General features: G+C 42.7%; 1 protein-coding gene across 8 annotated transcripts in view; it reads right to left on the bottom strand.

The window, feature by feature from the left end:
- Positions 1-22,171, bottom strand: part of PLAGL1 (PLAG1 like zinc finger 1) — a 67,646-nt gene that overhangs the window by 4,167 nt on the left and 41,308 nt on the right. For 3 of the 8 annotated variants that reach the window (XM_036906850.2, XM_036906847.2, XM_036906852.2), the window contains 2 exons: positions 16,948-17,016; positions 2,355-2,829 (listed from right to left, as the gene is read on the bottom strand). In XM_036906850.2, the coding sequence (XP_036762745.1) occupies positions 2,355-2,506 (152 nt within the window). In that variant the 5' untranslated portion in view covers positions 2,507-2,829; positions 16,948-17,016. Of the gene's footprint in view, positions 1-2,354; positions 2,830-16,947; positions 17,017-21,322; positions 21,355-22,171 lie in introns of all 8 variants that reach the window. The other 5 variants (XM_036906857.2, XM_036906855.2, XM_036906858.2 and 2 more) reach the window with 2 other exon arrangements.

Below are 22,171 nucleotides of genomic sequence, written 5' to 3'. Positions count from 1 at the left end.
GTGAAGCAAGTCACTTTTCTCCTTCAGTCTCTGCTTGTAAAATGGAGTCTATGTCGCAACTGAGGGAAATGGAATGGAAAGCTGGCCTTTATTTATTTATTTATTTATTTATGTATTTTAAAGCAAATCCTAGAGCATCCTGCCATTTTACCAGGCTTCTGTTCCTTTGCTGGGTCACTGCTTCAGGCCAGAGAAGAAATGGTGGTGGCTGTGGAAGGCAGGGGGCTCTTGCACAAAGTGCACTACTTCCCTTTTCTGCCTCACTTCACACTCTTAACTGAACAAGTTATTTCCCTTGCTTGAACTACCACCTCCTAAATATTGCTTAAGACATCTTCCTCAGTGTGGTTTACCACAGTAATCCCACCTAATTCCTGTCATTCCAATAATCTGTTAGCTCCGCTGTCTTTTCCAAATATTTATCTCCTATACGTGTTTCAGTCTTTATCCACAGTCATAATATTCTCACTGTGGCTTAACTGCAGCAAACGATGCTTTCAGTATTCAGGTAGGGATAATTACTGTGCATGTAAGAAGCTTGTTGCAAAACAGGAAGCCTTTGCAACAAAATTGGTGCACATAGTAGGCACTCAATCTTTTGGCAACTAGAGATCAGCCTAAGTACAAAGACATTTGAATTTAAAAGTTTAAAAATATCTAAGCACACAGACTCCAAGAAGGGACTAGCGGCTACCAAAGTGGAGGGGTGGGGGAGGGCGGGTGCCGAGGGAGGGAGAAGAGGATTGAGGGGGTATTATGATTGGCACACATGGTGTGTGGGGGGGGGGGTCATGCGGAAGACACTGTAGCACAGAGAAGACAAGTAGTGACTCTGTGGCATCTTATTACGCTGATGGACAGTGACTGCAAATGGGGTCTGGGGTGGGGGACTTGATAATATGGGTGAATGTAGTAACCACAGTGTTGTTTCTTAAGATTATATATCAATGATACCTTAATTTAAAAAATGGGCAAAGTAAAAAAACAAAAAACAAAAAAACCTAAGCATTTATAGGCTTTTAAGAAAATCATCACATATATTACATTATCTGCAACAGTGGTATTCTCAGGCCAGGAGCATATTTTATGTCTTTTAAAATTCCTTCTAAGGCCTTCCTTCAGGGACACTTGGAGATGTAATAATGTGGCACACGTTAATACCACTCAGATGGAAATCCTCTCTTGCTAAATTTTGACTCATCTATGCATTTATATGTGACTAGTCTGAAAGTTGAAGCTTTAAAGTTCATTTCATGAATATTAGTGGAAAATAACACATTTCTCTGAACTAGGTAACTGCTGGGCATTCCTGTGTAGCTCTGGGAGCACCATGCACACAGCACACAGAGCATTCACTGACAATCAGATACTGCACAACTTACCCATTTTGTGTACATCCTATCTTTTTCTGTGATATAAAAATATTTTGGAGGTAGTAGCTACATCTTATATATTCACTTCCCTCATGGAAATGAGTACCTCAGGGGCACTCAAGAACTAATTCAGACTAAATGCATCATTAAAAAAAAGGACTCATCTGCTAAAACAGAGGCTTTTATCCTTTGGTGTACCGTGGGTGCCTAGGAAAATCTGATTAAGTGCACACGCCCCATGTCTGTGTACCCAACAGAATCCCACTTTCTAGGGTGGCTTTTAAACCCAAGCTGAGAACCTGCTCCAAAAGCTTACGTCCTCCTGGAGGTGTTCCCTCCTCTCCATGCCGTCAGGCCCTCGGCCAGCCCTCACATCGGTCTGCTTGCCTCCTCCGTCTCCTCCAAATCACTACTGGAGCCCTCTTTCCGAAATCCTAATCACATCAAGTTTTTTGCTCTTTAGGATCATTAGAGTGAATAAAGCCTTTAGGACAGTGAATGCGGGTTACGAGTTCTTTCTTCCTGCCTACATCTGAGCCCCATCCCTCCTCCAAACCCCCTCTGTACACGCGTGCATTACGGCTGAGGCCCGGGGCTTTCCCAGAAGCTCCTCTCGGTCCGCCTCCCAGTCATCTTTATGTTACAGCTTAAGATTCCAACTTTCTGAGAAGCCTCCACCTCAAAGCTCTGCCAAAGCACTTAGGTCACATTTTAATTGGGCTTCCATGACTCTCTCCAGCCATGGGTCCCTTCATCTTTTTATTTTCAGGCCTGAAATATTATAGGAGCCCAAGAAATATCTGTTGAAAGAATGAACTGACATCGCACAGCAAAACTGTCACGTAAAACCACAGCAAACACTGAAGATCCAGTTCTAAAGGCTAACATGCACCCACATTCCCCATCCCTCTCCCCTTCCAGTTTGGCCAGAGCCACATAAAGGTCTCTGGAAAAGTACGTACCTTTTCTATGGTCTCTTACCTCATTAATTTATATCTGGAAATGAAGGCTTTGCCACAGTCTGGCTGCAAGCACTTGTAAGGTCGTTCCCTGGAGTGGGAATAATTGTGGATCGTGAACTTCTCCAGGGTGAGGAACGTCTTGCCACATAATTGGCAGGGGTAGGCGGCCATGGGCTTCACTTCTCACACCTTCCTTCTCAGATGCGCTGACCAAATGCTGTGCCATTTAAGCACAAATGAAGGATGGTGCTGAGCACATCAGCAGAGCCACGGCAGCTGAACTCCAGACCAGGGGAGGGGCAGCTTTGTGGGCCTGGGCCTACCCAGACGTGGGCCCCTTGGTTACCACTAGCTTTGCTTCCTGCTTTCCCACATTCCTTTTTATATGCAGTCTCAGGCTGGAAGGAGGAAGTCTGAGACAACGATGAGATTCCAGGAGCAGCAAGGTAATCGGCATCACTAGAGCTGAGGCATGTCCTGCATCACCAGACTGTCTGTGGAGAAAGAGGAACAGTTTTCTCGCATTAGCCATTGGAAAGCAGTGCTCCCCTACAAGCACCCAGAGCCAACGTGGCCCCTTAAGTGGCTCCATCATGCACTTCTCTGTCGTCCCCGTGTGCTGTAGGAGGTACTTCTGCATATACATCCACCTGATTGTTCTGTAAGAGTCAGGCACACAGTGATCTGATTGTGGATGAAGTGCACTTTCTCTCTGACAGAGACAGCTAGTTCCAAAGACTTGGTATTACCTGCTACAGACCATGACTGCATGTCACGGTGAGGCTCAGCACAGCAATTCAGAGAGCACTTTACTGGTGCCAAACCAGACTCATCCCTGCTTATTCAAACCACGGGCTAGCCTCTTCACTGTCAGCAGGTTTATCACACCTGTCTCAACATCCAGATGAGAGGAAATGAATTTGTACACATGCAAGTTCACTTGTTTGTAAGTATATGTGCAAAGGACTTGACTCTATGATACAAAGTGTGAACAAAGTGAGTTTAGTTCACTGATGTGATGCCTTTGGAAGGGAGATAAAACACCCCCATGGAAACAAAACTGATGGCTTAGGTGAAAGCTGAGGAGTCATTTAGATGTGAAGGCACCATCCTCGAGTAAACTTTTCTACTAAATCTCTTCCCCTTTCATTTATGGGGCCATTTCCTCATTCCCAGCCCCACCCCTGGAGGGCCACTTCTAGGAGGTGGGCCTGCTGCCTCCTCGACCTGTTTAAAGCGCAAATTATCACCAGCCCTCCAACCCAACAGCAATCCCCAAGCACCAGGCTCTTCTGTTTGCACCAACGTACCATAATTTGAGGAGCCTGAACAGTCTTGAGTCAGCATCAGGAACAACACAGTAAAACCCTGGCTGCCTAGAATCCTGTGCTATTCTACAGAGTAACTCTCAGTGGCATGGGTGCTAACCTTTTGAGAGCTAATACTGAAAAAAAAAAAAAAAAAAAAAAGATTTTTTTTTTTTTGCCACATACTACTTTAAACACACTGGAGTAGCTTTTGTACACAGGCTAGACTTTCTGAACTTTGACAAATAAGCAGGGCACTCATGATGAACTGACCCATCACAACAGGTCTTCAAGGTATGTGTTTCCTGCAGTCATTCATTGAGTGCCAAGTCTCTAGAGTTGCCCTTTATTGTTGATGGTTCACTTTTACTTTTCATTTACTTTCAGATCAGAAAGCTGGAGTCCGGCTGGATGAAATTTCCTCCTAATAATTCAGGCATCTTTAAAAATACCAGCATATAGCACATTGACACAAACATACATTCCTTTTCTAATGGGTAAAAACTGCAGCAGGCTCTTGTCAACTAGCTCAGATGTTTTAGTGCCAGGTCAGAGTTCACAGAGCTGGCACCAGGCAGATACCCCTCACTGCCCCGCCCCACCTGCTTGGAACCTTCAGCGCTGACGTGCACTTTGACCTGAAGCTTCAGCACTGATCCAAAGCTAAGGACACAGGCATTTCCAGCCAGCATCTTGGCACCAGTCCTTTCTGATTGCAGCGTGCACATGCTCGGTCCTCTGTGACCGAGTGTTACTTGAACTGAACCCATGTTCTGGCTCTGTCCGAGCCCTGCTCCCCCAGCTACTTGTTCCCGCACATTACTCCAGGCCATGTGTGCAGCCCTACTCCGAGGCATCCTCAACAACCCTGGCCAGAGACAAAGTAGTTCCTTCCAGGAATTCTATCCCGTGTGGCCGAGTTTTTGCTGCCAGGTCTCATGATGTGTCCTACTTCTCATCCAGCCTAAATCTGACTGTAATACTGGCCCAGCTATGTAAGGCAAAGAATTTATCATCATTAAATATACTCATTCACTTAAAATTGCTTCTGTGTTCTTTCCAGGTTTATCAAAAAAGATTAAAATATACATACAATATATGAAGTTTGGAATTCATCTTTTCCTTGTTCTCTTTAAAGCTGAACTCAAAAGAGCACTAGTCACTCAGAGAAAGAGCTGATTTCGTGGTAAGGATTTTATATTTTTCTCACACTAAATCTTCTGCACATACACACTGTTTTCGATTTTTCTTCCCAATTCATTCTTTCCAATTCTTGCTTTAGAAGAGATGACTTGTATATGCAATACAGCTTTCTGTGATGATGGAAATATCATATATATGATGGCTATTGAACACTCAAAATGTGATGCTAAAGAAACTGAGATTTTACTTTAACTTTGAATAGCCATGTAGGGGGCTATTCTAGTGGCTGCTGTACTAGGTAGCACAGGCTGACTCTAAGTTTCACTGTCCAAATAGAAGAAGGCCAAGCTATGCTTTCCTTCAGACACAAATGTGCTGATTCATCCTCAGGTGTTTCCCTGAAGCGTGAGAGGAATTTATGTAGATGCAATCACTTGTTCTGTGAAGACAGTGGGAAGATTCCCCCAGTACAAATCTCAGCCTACCCATCTGTTAGCTATGTCCTGAGGTTCAGTTTCCTCATTTGCGATATCCACCTGACACATGTAAATGGGCTGTGGGGACAACCAGCTGGAACCAGAGGGATCTGAAAGCACACTGGCTTCTATAAACACACCGCGCAAAAACACGCTCTTCAGGGAGCCTGGGACCCAAAGTGGAGACGATCAGCTGCACACTGGCGTGGGGCTCAAGCCACTCAGCTGGGGGTGTAATGAAAGAGGACAACATTCTTTCCCTACACAGGGATTGGCACCCATTAGTCATATTGGGAGGACCCAGCAGTCTGGAAAATACACCTGCTCACACGTGGACAGCAGACATATGAGGGTGTAAAACTTAGCCTGCATTCTTTATTTATCAGCAGACAGCAGCTTTGACTGACTGTTTCCTAACACACCAAGAATGCAAAGGAAAAAAAAGATTAATTCAATTTAAAAAAGTGCCTGCCCTTAGCATTGCCTTTTCCCAGATCTACTTCCCAGCCACTTCACTAGACTCAGAAGTAACAGTCAAAGGCATCATTTCCTACATTTCCCTTGGGCCTTCAAAGGTGGTAGGTATATATATAATCAGGGAGTTTTAGACATGGCCAAATTTTATTTAAATTTAAATTTAAAAAATGATACACATTTCCTCTAACTCTTTGTTCCCCATCAAACTTTCAAAGAACAACAAAAGTCAAGGTACTTAAACATTTTTGTACTTAATTATTTCATGAGTGTCTTTTCCCAAGACTTTATGAGTTTGGGGACTGTGTATTGAGTAAACCTAGACCAAAAGTAAGTGCAAAGTTAGTCCTTCATATCGAATTGAATTAACTACATGATGGTGAACACTCTTTAATGTCTCCATGAAGTCTTTCTAATGATGAATTTAAATTCACAAATAGTTGTAACCTTTCATTCACCCTGTGTAATGCATAAATGTGGACCTTCAAATATAAGTATTTGCAGTTTTCATGATATAATTACAAACTTATATAAAAATAGTCTTTCCCAACTGACTATAAGTTCACTGTGGCTGAGGAACAAAGCTCAGCTATTTTTTAAAAATATACCACGTGGATAATACAATGTCTCCCATCACCAAGTACTTGACCAGTACTAGCTGGCTGCTGCTGATTCCAATCTTTGGTTGAAACCTGATGCGCTTTCTGGCCACATCCTTAAAACAGACTTGTGATTAACTTTCTATTATTTGGCAAACTACCAACAATCCTTAACAGACAACTGACAAAGGCATGGTCCTGATGAAAATCAGTCTGTTCTGTGATTTGACATTCAGATTGCATCTGAGTCGTAAATACAGTAATATTTCAACACCTGTCACCCTGGAAAGATAGTAAGTCTTCCCCCAAAACATCTCAGGACATAATTTTCAATCCTCTTGATTCTAAAAATACTGAGTGAGTGATACAGATCTGCCAGTAAGCCAAAGAAGGCTTGTGCCATCTGCTTCATTCTGTTCATGCTGATTATTTTGAGGATGAGAGAGGATCAGTTTGGACTAAGAACATATATATATATGGCAACAGCCAGGAAGGACTGTGTTCCCTAGGAGCTGGGGGTATATGATGGTAGCGGGAGAGGTCAGAGCACAAGTGCAGCTCTAGGACATCCCTGATGCTGGGTAACACAATCGGCTAACGTGACAAATGTTTTACAACATTCTCAAAATAAACTGTGACTTCTGGCTTCTATTTCCATTGTCCCAGTGACACAATGAATAGCCCCCTTCTGAGAGGAAATTGAATTTCCATTTTTAGTCTTCCACCCTGGGTACTCAAGTCCTTTTTTTGACTGCATCATCACTCCAAACGTCTCCCTCTCTCTGATCCTCCCCAAACTTGGGATTGTTTCTATAAAATGTGTTAAAGCCAATTTAAAAAGGGCCTCTAAAGAGGTTCTGTTTCTTTTTACACTCACAGAATATGAAACAGCCAATCACAGAGCAGGCTGGGAGGCAATTCCTTGCTTATTTGGCTGTAGGAGACTTCTAGAGAGGAGACGCGCTCTCAGTCTCAGTGCTTTGAAGGACTTTGGTAGGAAGTCTCATAAATGAAAAAACTATCCAAAAACAGCAGCAGGAGAAAGATGGTGGTATGCAGAACCCCCAGGCAGTTGTTCCCCCCCTGCCTTACTGCGCACTGCACCGTAGAATCTGTTAGGTGTTCTATCTGAGCAAGTACGGTCAGAAGACTTGGGGCCATCATGTGACCAATCAGCAAACGAGGTGCTCATAGGGCTGATGACCTGGGTCGAGGGTTAGATGGAAGGCCCGGATGAGTGCCTTGCCAGATGGCCATGGCTGGGTTTTCAGCCGTAACTTAGAGCAGGGGTACATGTCCCATGGCTTTGCATTCTCTGAAATTCTGAGCAAAATTAGGAGGCATGTGCATAGTGTTCTTATGAGGTGAGGGACCATAGCTTTCTTCAGATTTTCTAAGTGGCCCTAGATTCAAACAGATTAAAAGGACACTGACCTAGATGGAAAAGAGAAAATCCCTTTCCATGCTTTCAATTCAGTTAAGACTCTTCACAGTGTAACGGGCATTTCCTAATCCATGGCCATATATTTTGTGCCTTAATCACTGCATTTTATCAAATCAACAAAAGGGTTTTGTTAGAATGTTCTTCTGAATTTCAAGCAATAAAAAACAAATTTCATATCAAATATGGGGACAGACAGTAATTTAGCAGACCCTTTAATGTAAGACAGGCCTACCTTTCAACTAGAGGGAATACAGCCCTCAGAATCATAGGGGTTCACTTGTCAACCTTTAAAAAAATATTTTGTTAAAAAGCATAGATATTTTTATATATATCCTCAATGAAGTAGTAATAGATTATCATTAAAATCCACTAACACTTGAGCTGATACTTGGAAGAAGGCTCTTGCCTGGGATCAGCTCTATGGTGGACCCACAAACATTTCACTCCACTGTGCCTGCAGCCCTCTCCCACGCGGTGGTCCTAAGGCAACCAACCGCCTGCTAGGCCCTCGGTGTGCCACATTCTCTCACACTTCTGTGTTTTCCTATATCCCTTCCTGGAATGTTCGGCCACCCTTGTCCACCTGGCAAAGTCCTGCTTTTCCCTGACACTCCCAGGCAGAGGAATGAGCTTTTTCCACATGGTGAGATGGTACAAATGGGAGACCACTGAGGTTGTCAGTTTAATGGTTCAGGTGAGACCCCAGTGGCTTGGGCTATGGTGGCTGTGGTGGAGATAAAAATAGATCACTAAAAACTATGGCTGAATTAGAGAAAAATGGGTTTGATAAGAACCTACCCAGAACAAACAAGAAAGTTTCTTCTGTGTTCCCTCCAGAACTGTTCAACTGCCTAGTAGGCATCGCTATGTGAATGTCTGAACACTCTGACTGCATTTGCAGTCATGGCTGGGAAGCACTGACTGACCGGCCCCTCTATTCTGCTCTGGTGAGAGCCACCCACTGCAAGTCCTCCACCACCTGTGGGACAGATCAGCCTTGCTGCCTACTGACTTCTTGGAAACTGTCACCTTGGGAAACTTGATTGTCAGCCAAGTGACTAGGCTCTTATTTTCTTAGAAATGAGGCCTAAAATGAGCAAGAATACCAAAGTGAAATATTTATCTATAATTCAAATAGAGAAAAAATTAATGAGAAAGCCATGCAGTTGATTACACCACAGCTTCGCAATATCAAATCTATGCACTAGACTTAGAAAATTTGAAAAAGGACAGGGTGCTAACTTTCTACTTACGAATAGTGTAATATTTAGTTAAAGATGGCTATTTAATAAAAGTATGTAGCTCCAGTCTCTCCTAGAACTCTACTAAAACAGTATTGAGATTTTTAAAAAACACAGCCTAAGATAACAGGAAAGGAGAAAACTGCAACAAAATTCTGGAAGCTGGGAAGCAGGTAAACAAGCAGAACTGACTTAGCAGAACTAAGAAAGCTGAATTCTAAGCCAGCAATGAAAAGCTATGGAGCAACCTGATTTACCCTGCAGAAGCCATCAAAAGTCTCAGCAATGTGGGCACTAGGTACCTCTGGAAGTGGGGGTGAGAGTGAGTATAATAACAGAGTGGCTGAAAGTCTGTTAGTGAAGATTTCAGGCCTCCGACCCCCTCCCAGGAGAAGGTATGAAATGAAGGTACTATGTATGAAACAGTGAATTAAGTGGAAGTTTGTATACCTTCCCTATTTGGCTCTCAGATCTCTGGAAGCCAGGGAAAAAGACTGGGGAAGTCTTCTCTGGGAAATGGGAGCTAATGACAAAGACAAATGTCAGTCCCTAGGGTTTACCTGCCATTACCCCGCAACAAAGCCCTTGTTGAAAAGCCCTGAGCAGGCAGCCAAGGATCACCAGAAATCAGAAGAAAGCATCTAGAAGGAAAAACTGACATAGATCAAATAGTGCAAAAGTATCTAGAATAAAGAAAAGAGCCTCTATAGAAAGTAGAAAACTGCAAAAATAAATACCAATAACATCCTAGAGAGAGAAAAATCCATGAAAGAACAGGTTTTCATTTTATTTCATTTATTTATTTTTTTAAAGGCAGGCAAGTGCAAAAACCCAGAGGCATGGACAGGCACTGGAGTCAAAACTCACTCAGGAGAGCAGCCAAATATCTGTAGTTGTAATAAACCCCCTGATGCTTCTTAGGATCTTTCATATTTGCCAATGTGGCAGATTTTGAGGGTACCTGCTATTTTTACATTTGCTAGTCCTAACGCTCATGAAAGAAGCAACCTTTCATAACTCAGCTAATATAAGCCAGAAACTAATTAACAGTAAAATAATTCATAGGTTAAGTAGTTAAAATATGTATTGTATTGTTAGACCAGAAAAACAGTAGGAGATAATGTTTAAATTAATGAAAGTTTACTATCTTCATGATATGATTGAAGTTACCTATTATCATTCTTTTTAAACATTTGTGCTAGAAGTTGTCGCCATACAATAAACAATAAAAAGTAACGAAAATTCAAAATTAAAATGGAATAAATCTTTCATTATTTACAGGTGACTGTCTACATAGAAAACTCCAAAGAATCCACACATAGAATATTAGAAAGTCTGACAGTGTATCTAGTTACAAAAATCAAAATACAAAATCAACTGCATTTCTAAATGCGAGCAAAGAAAAATATAATTAAAAGTACTATATACATTAGCCCCAAAATAAAGATATCTAGGAATCAATATAAAAGATGTACAAAGTGTTTAAGGAGAAATTATAAAATAGTACTGAAAGACATTAAAGAAGACCAAATAAATGGAGAAATATACCATGTTCATGAACATGGAGATACAGAGAGACCTGTCAGTTCTCTCCAAATTCATGTATTAATTCAATGCAATACTAATAAGAATTCAACAGGGCTCTTTGTTAGAACTTGGCAAGATCATTCTAAATTTTATATGGAAAAGGAAAAGTTGAAGAATATCGAAGTTCTACTGGATCATTCTCATCATCATACAATGATTTATCCCAAAAAGAAACAGATGAGAGACCAGAGACAAAAGATTAAAAAACAAAAAAAGGCTACAGTAATTAAGGCAGTATGAGGTAGGCACAGGAACAGACAAGTAGACCAATGGAGTAGAATGAATACTCAAGAAACAGACCCACCTTTGTAGGGAAACGATATATGATAGGGCTGGCACTGAAATCATTGGAAAAAGAATGGATTACTTAGCAGTTGGTTATCCATATGGAAAATAAGGAAGCTGGATTCCTAACACACATCTATGTACGATTAATTCCAAATTATAGACTTACTGTTAAAACTTTAGACAAAAACAAAAAAAAATACAATAATAAGACTTTCACCAAGGGGAACCTGAGATAGCTAATAAACAGATGAAAATGTGTAAAAATTTTATCCAGGTTAGATTTCTTGGTCCATCACTAAAATCACTTCATTGTACCTTCTACTCTGTAGGACTTCCCTCTTCATTGTGCCTGACTGGCAAAACTCCAAACCCGGTTAACCTACTTAATATCCCCAACCAACCTCACCCCTCCCCTGTCACTCTTTAAGCCCTCTTTCCCTTTTTCTTTTTCTTTTGTCATATACTTATCACATCTGACATTTTCTGTTTTCTTAACATCTCCCCACCCATACAAACACTCTGGAATGACATTCAATTTTTAAATCAACAAGACGGGTAAAAAAATATAAAGTCAGGAAAAACCCAGTAATGTCTAGTGAGAGGAAAAGAGGCAATAAATAAGACTGGAGTCATGAACAGGCCATGAGCAATTCAAAGATGGGAATTAACAGATACGATACAATTAAGTTGCTCTGTAAAGACTTATGGTTCAAGAAAAAAGTGAAAATGATTATTAAAATTCTAAGTAGATAAGGAATACAGTTGTTTAAGGAGTGATCATCTCTCACGTGGGACATCTAGAGAGGTTTCATGGAGAAGCCAAAGTTAAAGCTGAGCCTGTAAGTTTACCTGGTGTTCAAGGGAGAGGTGGTCTATTTCAGGCCAAGGGGCTGAATCAACACAGGGCACCTGAAAATAAATTATTTAATATGACTAGAATGTGATGCAAATATAGGGAAACTGTGGATAACACAGGGTGGAGAGAGAGGCAAAGACCAAATCATGAAGAGTCGGTGATGTATTGCTCCCTTGCACTAGGGGAAGGTAGGCTTTGTCATTGTAACATTTTAACAAATTGACTAACCTATTTAGTCAAGGCTAGCCACTAACTCTGAGTATAATGTGTAAGTAGAATGAAGGAGGTGGGGAGAGAAGGGGTAAAAGTAGGTAAAGAATGCCAAGAAAACATTGTCTCAGCTGGAATGGGAAGAAGACATGGCAACGGCCTAAGCACAGGAATCTATGCCCCAAAGAGCCTCAGAAGACTGAGGGGAACTGAAGTACAAGGGGCAAGGATGACCCAGGACTGATGGCCTGGGAGCCAGGCAACAGGAATTCATTATAAGGGGGTGTCATCAGATTATACTTTTTTGATAATAATTATGACAGGATGTGTTACATCCTAGATAGAGAGTGGTGGGATCAGGGTAGTGAGACCATTTGGGCTTCTGCCACATCTCAGAGGAGCTAACAGTGGCCTGGAAAGGCAGAGGGGGCAAGTTGCAATGACACTTGTAAACAGACTACTTAGATTAGGACTTAGATTAGGTTTGTGGAAAGAGGTGACTGTGGTGGCAGAGGGAAAGGAACGATAAATCCCAGAAGAAGAATCCAGCAAAACAGAGTTGGGAGTTCAGTTTCAGATGTGCTGATTTAAAGGTGCCTAGTGGGCATTAGGTTGTAGGACGACAGCAGGGAGAGCTGCAGCATGGAGGAAGGCTGAGGCACTCTTCTGGGCCAAATAGAGCAAATGATCTCCTTGGCTTCAGGTAAGTGGATACCACTCTGAATCTGGCTTCTGCAAGTGAATTTATAAATGACTCTGAGCTCTACATGGGTGGCCTCTGATCATATCAGTAAACTCTTAGGATCAACATTGATTCCCAGTGTTTGTTCTCCCCAGAATGGGTTTAGTAAAGTGAGCTGTCCTGGGTGTAAGAGGAATTTGTTTTCTTTGCAGCAGGCTGCAGCTAAGACTGATCCTCCCTCAGGATATCTACTCTGCCCTGCAACAGGGCAGAAGCAGGCCAGTGGGGACGTGTAATTCCCAGAGGCTCTGAGGATAGAAAAAGCCTTTGGCCTCTCAATTCCCCCAGTTCCTCTTGGGTAAGACAGCGTAGTGACAAGTCTATGGCATAAAAATAAATAAAATGAGAATTAAGTTTGCACTGGGAAAAAGCTTGATAAGATGTTCCAAAATACTTTCTAGATGGCGATGGTATACAACAAAACCCTAATAGCTCAAAGTCCCTGTTTGGTTGCCTAGTTTACTGAAAGAAGTTTTACTGGTGGGAGCCTTTCTTGGTTCCAATGTATTCAGCAGATTGCAGATAACATCTAACCTATTTAATCATCAGGGCCAGCCACGGGGTTCTACATGGAGGTAGAATGAGGAGGGTGGGAGGAGAGGAGGTACAAGTGGGCAGAAAGTGCCAGTAGGACTCTGTGTCAACTGGAATGGGAGGAAGTGCCAAGAAGCAATGGAAAGGCAGAAGCCCAGGAATGTGGACCTCAAAGAGCCACAGAAGACTAAGACGCCACAGTACCAGGGGGCGAAGGATGACTGCCGAGCAGGGGTCCATCACCACAGGGATGCTTTGTCTGAACCCGGTGTGTAAGCATGCCCACACCCCTTCCCTCACCTGCACAGGGTGGAAGCAGGGCGTGCGCACAGCTCAGGACCCCCAGACGGAGCCCCAGCACTTCTACAGGCGGGTCTCTCCAAATAATAGTCACCTGGCAGAGAGGAGGCAAGGAAGGACCTTTACAGATTCTCAACTCCTCCACACTTCTCCTCTCCCACCACATACACATAAACATTTAGGAAGAAATATCAAATGTCTGCAAACAGCAAAATAGCTATGAGCGTCCAGACAGGCAAGTCCAGGGTTGGTTCTCAGGCTGAGATGGAACAGACCTTGTTTTAAGAAGACTACTACTAATGAACTCTAGGTAGCACAGAGGGGGTGAAGGGCAGAGAGTGATCCCAAGATCCGGACAGAGCCTGTGGTATGAGAAGATTGTTCAGTCATTAAAGTCAGTGATGCGGTCTATTCCTTTGCAACAGCTGAAAAGATATCCTCCTCCTCCCTCCTGACAAATTGCCCACAACTGGATTTTAGGCCCTTTTAGGGTATGCTTCTCTTTTCCTGGGACTAAGCGTAGGGCACGGGGGACCAAAACTTACCTAATCAGTGGCAGGGCCTATTGTCCTAATAATACGGTTACCATTCTAGGGAAAAGAAAAGCCTGGTTCCTTCCCAGTAAGTGTGAGGGCAAAGGCTCATACTGAGAAAAGAAATAAGAAAAGTATACTACTCACACAGATGACGGGAAACCAGATTCATGAGCTAAAAATCTCTTGAAATTTAAAAGCTAAATGGGATCTGGAAAAGACTTGGGTGGACTGTTTTGGTCCTAAAACATCATCATCTCTAAATAGAAAAAGGCCTGAAAGTACAGATGATGATGCGAGCAAAGTATCTCTGGGTGGCAGAATTACACATGACTTTTCTTTGGTTTTCCTTTTGGGTATCTGTACTTCCTAAAATTTGAAAAATACTACTTGGACTGAGTCTCAGAGCACACCAGGTGGACGAAAGGGAAAGGATGTATTTCAGGCAGAGAGAATCCCTAATATTTGCTTGCTGTTGAAAGCGGAGAGGCACGAGGCAGGCAGCGTGGATGGTGTGGTTTGGCGGGGCTGGAAGGCAGGTGTGAGTGGAAGGAGAGCAGCCAGAGCCGGGCACACAAAGGGGGCAGCGTCCGAACCCAAGCAGAGGCATCTGGGAGCCGCTGAAAGTGGGGATGGTTCATCAACACATTGCTTTACACAGGAAAATGTTACCAGTAATCATTTATTCCTCCCCTGAGGATAACTGTTACCCTGAGGAAATCGCAGATTTAAAAGTACTGTTCTGAAACTTTAAATGGATCTTTTTATACAAATGAGCCTGAAAGCAAATCTGGACCCAATGGACACAACTGTAATTGGCAGTTTTAACTGACTATTTATACTTTTTTTTCACAAGCTTTTTCAACTGATGAGCATCCAGAACTCACTTTACTATTAAACTGTGTGCACAGTTGAGAAAGGTAAAACTGCTACATGCATCCCAATGCTCACTCCCAGTCCTCCAAAAGCAAGCCTGCCCACCATCTGTTTTATTATTATTATTATTATTAGACAAAATTACCACCCGAAGCGGAGTGAGAATTTCTTCTTTGCCTTTCCATGTCATGTCCAATAAACTCAAATGAGAAGTGTTCATCCAGAAATACTTCATTTGAAATACAAAAATATTTATCAGCGGTTGTTTAGAAGGACCCCAGTTTTTAATTTTTGAAGATGAAAAACATTTCATAAAGTTTCCATTCTAAAAGGAAATGGCACTCGAGAGACAAGGCAGTGTTTCCAAGCTCCTGCACTGGCTTTTCTGAAAGGGAGAAAGGAATGTCAAGGAAATGGGGGAGAAAGCTTAAAAAGAGTGGCACACAAGCAAGCATGGCCTCCTCTCCTTTTCACCTTAAGCCTTTTCTCTCCCCCATTCACAGCTTTAGGTCTTTTGTTTGTTTAACAAACCATTACAATCATACCCAGTTCAATGGGGAGGAATGTGAACTCTCTAAGTAGCTGTCCTGGTAATCCGCATGTGTGGTCCATCCTACAGTCCATCTGAGGCAGCTTCAATGTGCTGTTCTGTGCTCCCGTCACCCTGAAGGCCAGGCACCTTGCTTACAATAAGCCCCATTTCCCGCCACCACATGCTTGCTGCTCCTTCCCAGTAGCCTATAGTGATATCCCAAGTTGCTCTTCCTTCCTGCTTGCCTAGCAGTTGCACTGTCCCCTCCTGCCTGGGCTTGTCCTGCTCAACTCCTAAGACAGACACTGCCAGGTGTGTTAGCCATCCCCTACCTGTCTTCAGCCCACATTCACCACCCAACACTGGGCAGACACATTCCAGGATCTTCCTGGTTATCACGCCCAGTCTTTGAATGTCAATCACATTGTAAACAGAAGATACAATGGCAAGATTACCCCACAGCCCCCTAATCAGGATAGCCAGCACCTTTCTCAGTTCCTCGTAGATATACTGGCCCATGTTGGGATAAATTTTAATTTCTTGGCCAATTAATCAAAATATTACTTAGTAAGGTCATATGGGTAAAATAATACTGTATTTCAGTCAAACTCATAAAAGACTCTTATGCTCTTTTGTCTAGTAATTTGCATTTGACAGTCATGTGGCATAGGTAGAAAGACATCTTCATCCTCATCTACCAGATGAGGAAACTTGAAGTTCAGAGACTGAAGTTCTCTGCACTGACTAATAAGACCTGCAGATAACATACTGTACTAAGCAGAGCACCACAGTGAGTGCCCCAGAAGTGTCACCAATGACCACCATGGCAGCCAAAGGCCAGACCCAGGTGTTTGAGCTGACTGGCGCCAAACGCGCTTTCCACTTATACTTTGTCATCCTTCCTGCCTAGGGGTCTACATGAGCATGGACTTCAGCAACAGCTTTTACTACAGTATTTCCAAATAAAGCCTCAGAACCTGTAGCTGGATTCCCTAGCACAACTGGTCTGTGACCAGCATCTTCCTTAGGCTTATCAGCCAACGTCTTCCACAAAGGGGAGAGCAACCTTTTACACATCTTATGTACACATATGAGGAGTAGAGTCGAGCAGGACAGCTTTAAAGCTTTTGAACTGACAGCTGTCAGCAGAAAATTCCATAGATCTGTGGTATTACTGAGGCTGTGGATGGGGGACAGCAGAGGACATAAAAAGTTCCTAACTGCATTATCTGATTCCCTGAAACTCAGAGTATACAAATGCTTTTCCAAAAAAAAAAAAAAGGTCAGTTAAGAGTTCTGTTCTAGGGTACTTCATAGTTGACAGGGAAATGTATTTAATCTCTGCTAGAAACTTTTTGAAGTACCTTGAACTTCCCACATATCCTTAACCAACTTTAGTATGTGTTTCCAAGCAACTGTTAAAAACATGCCCAGAGAGAAATAATTTTAAAAAGCTATCTTTGTGCATACCTGTTTGGTGACAGGAAATATCAGCTTTGAGGTGGTCATGGAGTCCTCCCAGAAGTTGAGGATTCAAACCTGTAAGAAGAGATCTTGTACATCTTCAGTGAAAGAAGCTGGGGAAATGTTACCTCATTATGCTGCAGCTTGGGCTTCATATTAAGAGCACACACACACCCAACTGATAATGTGTAGAGACTTTCTATTTTTTCATGCATTTTAATAGAGCAATTTTAAAATTTAAAACCTGTAGTATAATACCTCAATAGATCCACCAGCATTAATTTTAAAACACCTCAGATCTACCATATGGCAAAAGTCTTAAACATTTAGATCATCTGATAGCTTTCAAAGGTGTGATGAAGTTCATAATATAACTTAAAATATTTTCAATATCTCCTATAATCTTGCCCAAGAAGACCTTTAAGTATTTATATCTTTCGTCCTACTTGCAACGGGATTAGACAAACCCTGAAGTTTTCCCCTGCTTTCTGCAAGTAGAAACAAACATGAAATTGCTTACGTAAAATATTCAAAATAGCACTCAGAGGAAATTGTATTTTTTTTAAACCAACAGTATTAAAATACCATAAAACAGGTATGCAAATCTACACGGTAACAGAACCTGAAACAAATTATGAATTGAAAAAGTAATAACCAGTGGGCATTCATTTTCAACAAAAGCTTCATAGAAATGTACAGTTTTAGTACATGTACAGGGTACAAAGGCTGAAGTCTCTTAACTGAATACATAATTCAGTGATAACCAAACCTGGCTATACACCAGAATTACCAGGGAAATATTTTTAAGAATAGATTCCTAGGCCACAACACAGACTGACACCGTATCACCAAGGCCCTGGGAATTTATGTTTTCCCCAAGTCTTGAGGAGCTCAGTCTGCAGCCAGCTTTGCACCACTGATCCATGGCGAGCATTCCAAAACCAGTATCTCTCTCTAAGAATTCATTACAAAACTTGGCTTCTTCTGACTAAGGCTATTCTAACCAGTTGATCCTCTTAGGGCCAAAGCTTTTCAGGATTTTCTTAACCAGCACAAAGATAAATCTATTATGAAACAAAGCCAATCATATCTCACCTAAGTGACTTAATTCACTTGGGTTCCTGTTTTCTTCTAATTTGATCAAAATGGCTATGTCCATTTATTTTGCACAGGAACATCTTTTTAAGTTAAAAAACAAAAATTAAGATAATTTTTAGACAATGAAAGTTTAAAAATAACCTATCACAATTCAGGAAAAAACTGGAGGTGAGCATATTCTCTGACTCATCTGGAGAATGTGTTTTACATGTATTCCTCACTTTGCATGTACAAACACACCACAGATAATCTCCATGGTCTCCCCCCTCAGCATTTACTGGTTTAACTGGGTAGTCTCCAAAGGAACTGCATTATTTTTTTAAAGAGCTTTAAAAATCATTGAAGCAAGAGAGTACATTCTTCTAGATGATTCTTCCTTTGCTCCTACCCATCTCACCAACGGATAATACCAAGTCATGAGTTCAGAGAGATGGAGGCTCTCTCCTGCTCCGCCAGCAAGGGTGCACATGACAAGAAGTTCGCAGACCAGGCAGCAGAGGAGCTTAGCTTCATTGTCAAAATATTCAAATTATCACTAAAAGAAAGCAATTCTTTTCTGAATTCAACAATACTCCTTGGCCTCCGAGGGCTCACCCAGGAGCTTATTCTTAAGCTGTTCAGCATAAACAGCACTAGTGAAAGAGGAGAACTTTGGCAGGAGGAGCTCAAGGCCCTCTGCCTCTCCCACCTGCCATCTCAGCACCAGTGTAATGCTGAAATGGTTCACAGTGTGACAGAGAACCTGAGAGCATGCATGGCTCTGGGGAAAAATCATGCGCAGTATACCCCGAATTAAGAAAGCAGAGAAGAGACAGGAAAAATAATGCATGTCAGTTTGACAGGATGCTATTTGCAGACCACTTTCCAGGTCAGAATTTAGGTTTCAGAATCAGCAAAAAAAGGTTTTAGTATGTCAATTATATATGTATGTATGTATGTATGTATGTATGTGTGTGTGTATAGGTCGTGAAAAATGACCCTGTAACATTAAACATTTCTAGATGTTTCTGATCTCCAGAGTAGCAAGAAAAAAACATTTTCTAGAGTGGGGATTGGAACATAGTAAACAGATTATAGTGTCAAATAAACAGGAAAATCTTTTTTGGGAAATGATCAATTAATCCATTGATAACAAAAACTAAACATTTCATGAATCTAGAGTATATGTTTTCTAGAATGTGATTTTGCTGTCACAATCTGTTTTTCCAGGCATTTGTTTCAAGGAGCACTATTTAAGAACCTGCCCTTTTCCCTGTGAATGTGCTGTGAGCCACCTGCTGAGCAGTCATGAAGCCCCGGCTGGACAAAGGGGTTTCTCTCTAGTTTCAGCCCATTCACTTCCAGCTACTCCTTTTTGCTTAAGTAAATTCTTCAAACTGACTTTTTAAAATTTCTAATGATTTCAGTGAGAAAGGACCAGGCAAGTCCCAAATGCTGAGAATTCCACCTTGGTATTCAGAGAAAGTCTCCTCTTAACTGAAGATGTGCAAGGTTTGTTTCTGAAAAGCCTCTCAAGTAAATTTTATTTTTGAAAGACTATAAATCCAGATGCAAAGGAGCCCACCTGATGTAGCAGATTACAGACAACTAAATCTTAAGTGAACAATGAGATTATATATCTGACTCGGAGACCCTAAATGGATATTTGTATTCATCACAAGACAATGGAGCTGGTTTAAAGATGTTATGGAGGGGCATGCTACAAAGGGCCACTCAAAATTTGAACAGATTTGTGGGCCTTCAACCTGGCCCTTTCTCTTTTCCTACAATCCCTGGGAGATCATATTCAAAACCCAAGGTTTCAACTACTTCTTGAGGTCAGAGGCCTCTTAAATTTCTATCTTTAATCCTGAACATTCTTTCCAGACAAACGATCTACCTGCCCCTCAGCTTGGATATCTTGTAGTGCCCAGACGGTCTCCTGTTCTAAAGCAGGGGCTTCACGTGGCTAACTCCAGACTCACTCCTTCTCCATGCCAGCATTACCAGTTTTAGCTACTGGCACCATTACATAACAATAGCTAGTATTTTATGGGTGCTCACAAGGTGACACCCACTGTAGTTAATGCTCTCAGCAATCATATGAGGACCTATTAACCCCATTTTACTTGTGGGGAAACTGAGGCTTAGAAATTACACTAATTTGCTCATGGTCACACAACCAGCTGAGCTGGATTTGTATCCGGAGTGTGATTTGAAAGCCCACATTATTAATAGGTCAGTGTCTTCACCGTGTCACTTCCCAGACTCTCCAGACTCAGAAACTCTGCAGTCATGCTAGATTTTTCTGTCTAAGCGATACAGATTCTGCAAGCTTACTGTCTCTCAAATCTGTTTCCTTTTCTTAATTTCCATAGTTACCACTGTTTGGGTGATGTTTTGCCTTCATCACAGCCTCCAAATCAGCACTGCAGGACAACTCTGGAATTTTGCTCAGTCTCCCCCTCCCGGTTTTCCTCTGGATCCAGCTCATTTAAACAGATGGCAGGCTTTGTAATTTCATGTTTTTGAGCCCAGACGACGGCAGAAGCGGCCTGTCTTTGTTAACATCTAAACCCAATAGGGAGGCTGTGCCTGACTTCTCTGCCAGGAGGAGGAGAGGGCAGGTAAGAAGGTGAGAAGAAGCCACTATCCTTCCATCCCCACTCCCAGACCTGGAAAGGAAGAGATGGGTCAGCCCCCAGGCAGGGGGCCCTCGCACAGCAGCGGCGGGCAGGACCCTGCCAGGCCAGGACAGTGGTATGGATGTGCTCAGAGAAGGTAGACCCAACACAAGACCTTTCTAGCCTGCAGGTGTGCTCCTGAGAGAGCGAGCTGCAGGGCTTCAAGAGGCCCCTACTGTGACATACCTAAGGCCGGGGCCAGTCCCTCACCCACTGGGGGCCGCGGACATCTCCAGGTTCTGGGGCACACCACATGGGTGGAGGGGAGACATCCGAAAAGGACTAAGATGGAATTTCCCTCTAGTGGCAGAATGGGGGCTGGAGTCTGAATCAGACAGTTACGGGGAATAAGAAATATTTCCCACATAGTTGAAGTCATGGGGTGAGATTCAGACTGTGGGCCGCCTCAGTAAGCTGCTAAGAGCCCTAGACTTGTGTGTATCTGTGCTGTAGGCTAGCTTCAAAGGCTAGAACTGGAGCCACATGACTTTTTCAAAAAGGGCCATCCCCCTGTTGCAGAGAAGAGCTGGTGACCTGGGCGGGCAGTCCTATGTTTTAGAATCCCTGGCAGAAAGAGAAGGACGGAAGGAAATAAGCACAGATGGTAAGAGTTTACTCACAAGATTAACTCTTCTCATTCCTAGGCAAATACCTACAAAGGGAGAGGCAGAGAAAGTTATCTTTAAGGCCTTATGTGAAACTCTGAACTGCTGAAAAACCAAAAGGAAAGACTTCAGAAGTCTACCAGGAGGAGGAAGGAGAGAGGCCAGGGCTGCTCATCCTGAGGCACAGGACAGCCCTGCTCCCCAGGCCAGGATGGGCCTCCCGGACCAGCACACTGGCCCAGGGAGCGGGCAACAGACTTCCTGTGATGGACACACGGCACACTGGAAACGGAGGGGGCTCAGGGGAGGGGAGATTCCCACTCCTGGAGGAAGCATATAAATCCTTAACGTGACAAATCTGTTGATTCAAAGATGTTGGTTGCAGTAAAGGTAGGTATTTGTGGAACCAAATGAAATGTCTAAGGGGGCTCAGACTTTGAGATCAGTCACATCCTCAAAGCAAATTCCATTTCAGTTCTCTGGCTGAATATGAGGCTCATGAAGGCTCTGCTGAAAACTGGAGAGGATCCTAGATAAGCCAGAGATTAGAACTTTTAGAACAGAGAGCTCTGGCCGGAAGAACTTCAGATATACAAGAATCAAACACCAGGAAACCCTATTTCCCTGCCACACAGGCCCCCACCAAGTCTGCCTGGCATGTGAGGGGGCACATCCAGAGGGAAGATGGATCTGTGAGTGGAGAAGCTGCCCGGTAAGACAGTGGCCCCTCTCTCTGCTCTGGTTATCAGAAGGTAAGTCTTTTGTATTAAATTGCACCCAAGAAAAGAACTCCCACAAGGGAACGTGAAAGTGACAGTATGTCAGAGTACAGGAAACTAGAGCGACAGGAGCGTGAGGCCTCTC

The sequence above is a fragment of the Manis pentadactyla genome, chromosome 12 (assembly GCF_030020395.1).
Source record: "Manis pentadactyla isolate mManPen7 chromosome 12, mManPen7.hap1, whole genome shotgun sequence".
In the NCBI taxonomy this organism is placed as follows: Eukaryota; Metazoa; Chordata; class Mammalia; order Pholidota; family Manidae; genus Manis; species Manis pentadactyla.
The sequence above is the reverse complement of the archived record's forward strand: the minus strand, read 5'-3'. Positions and strand labels throughout refer to the sequence as shown.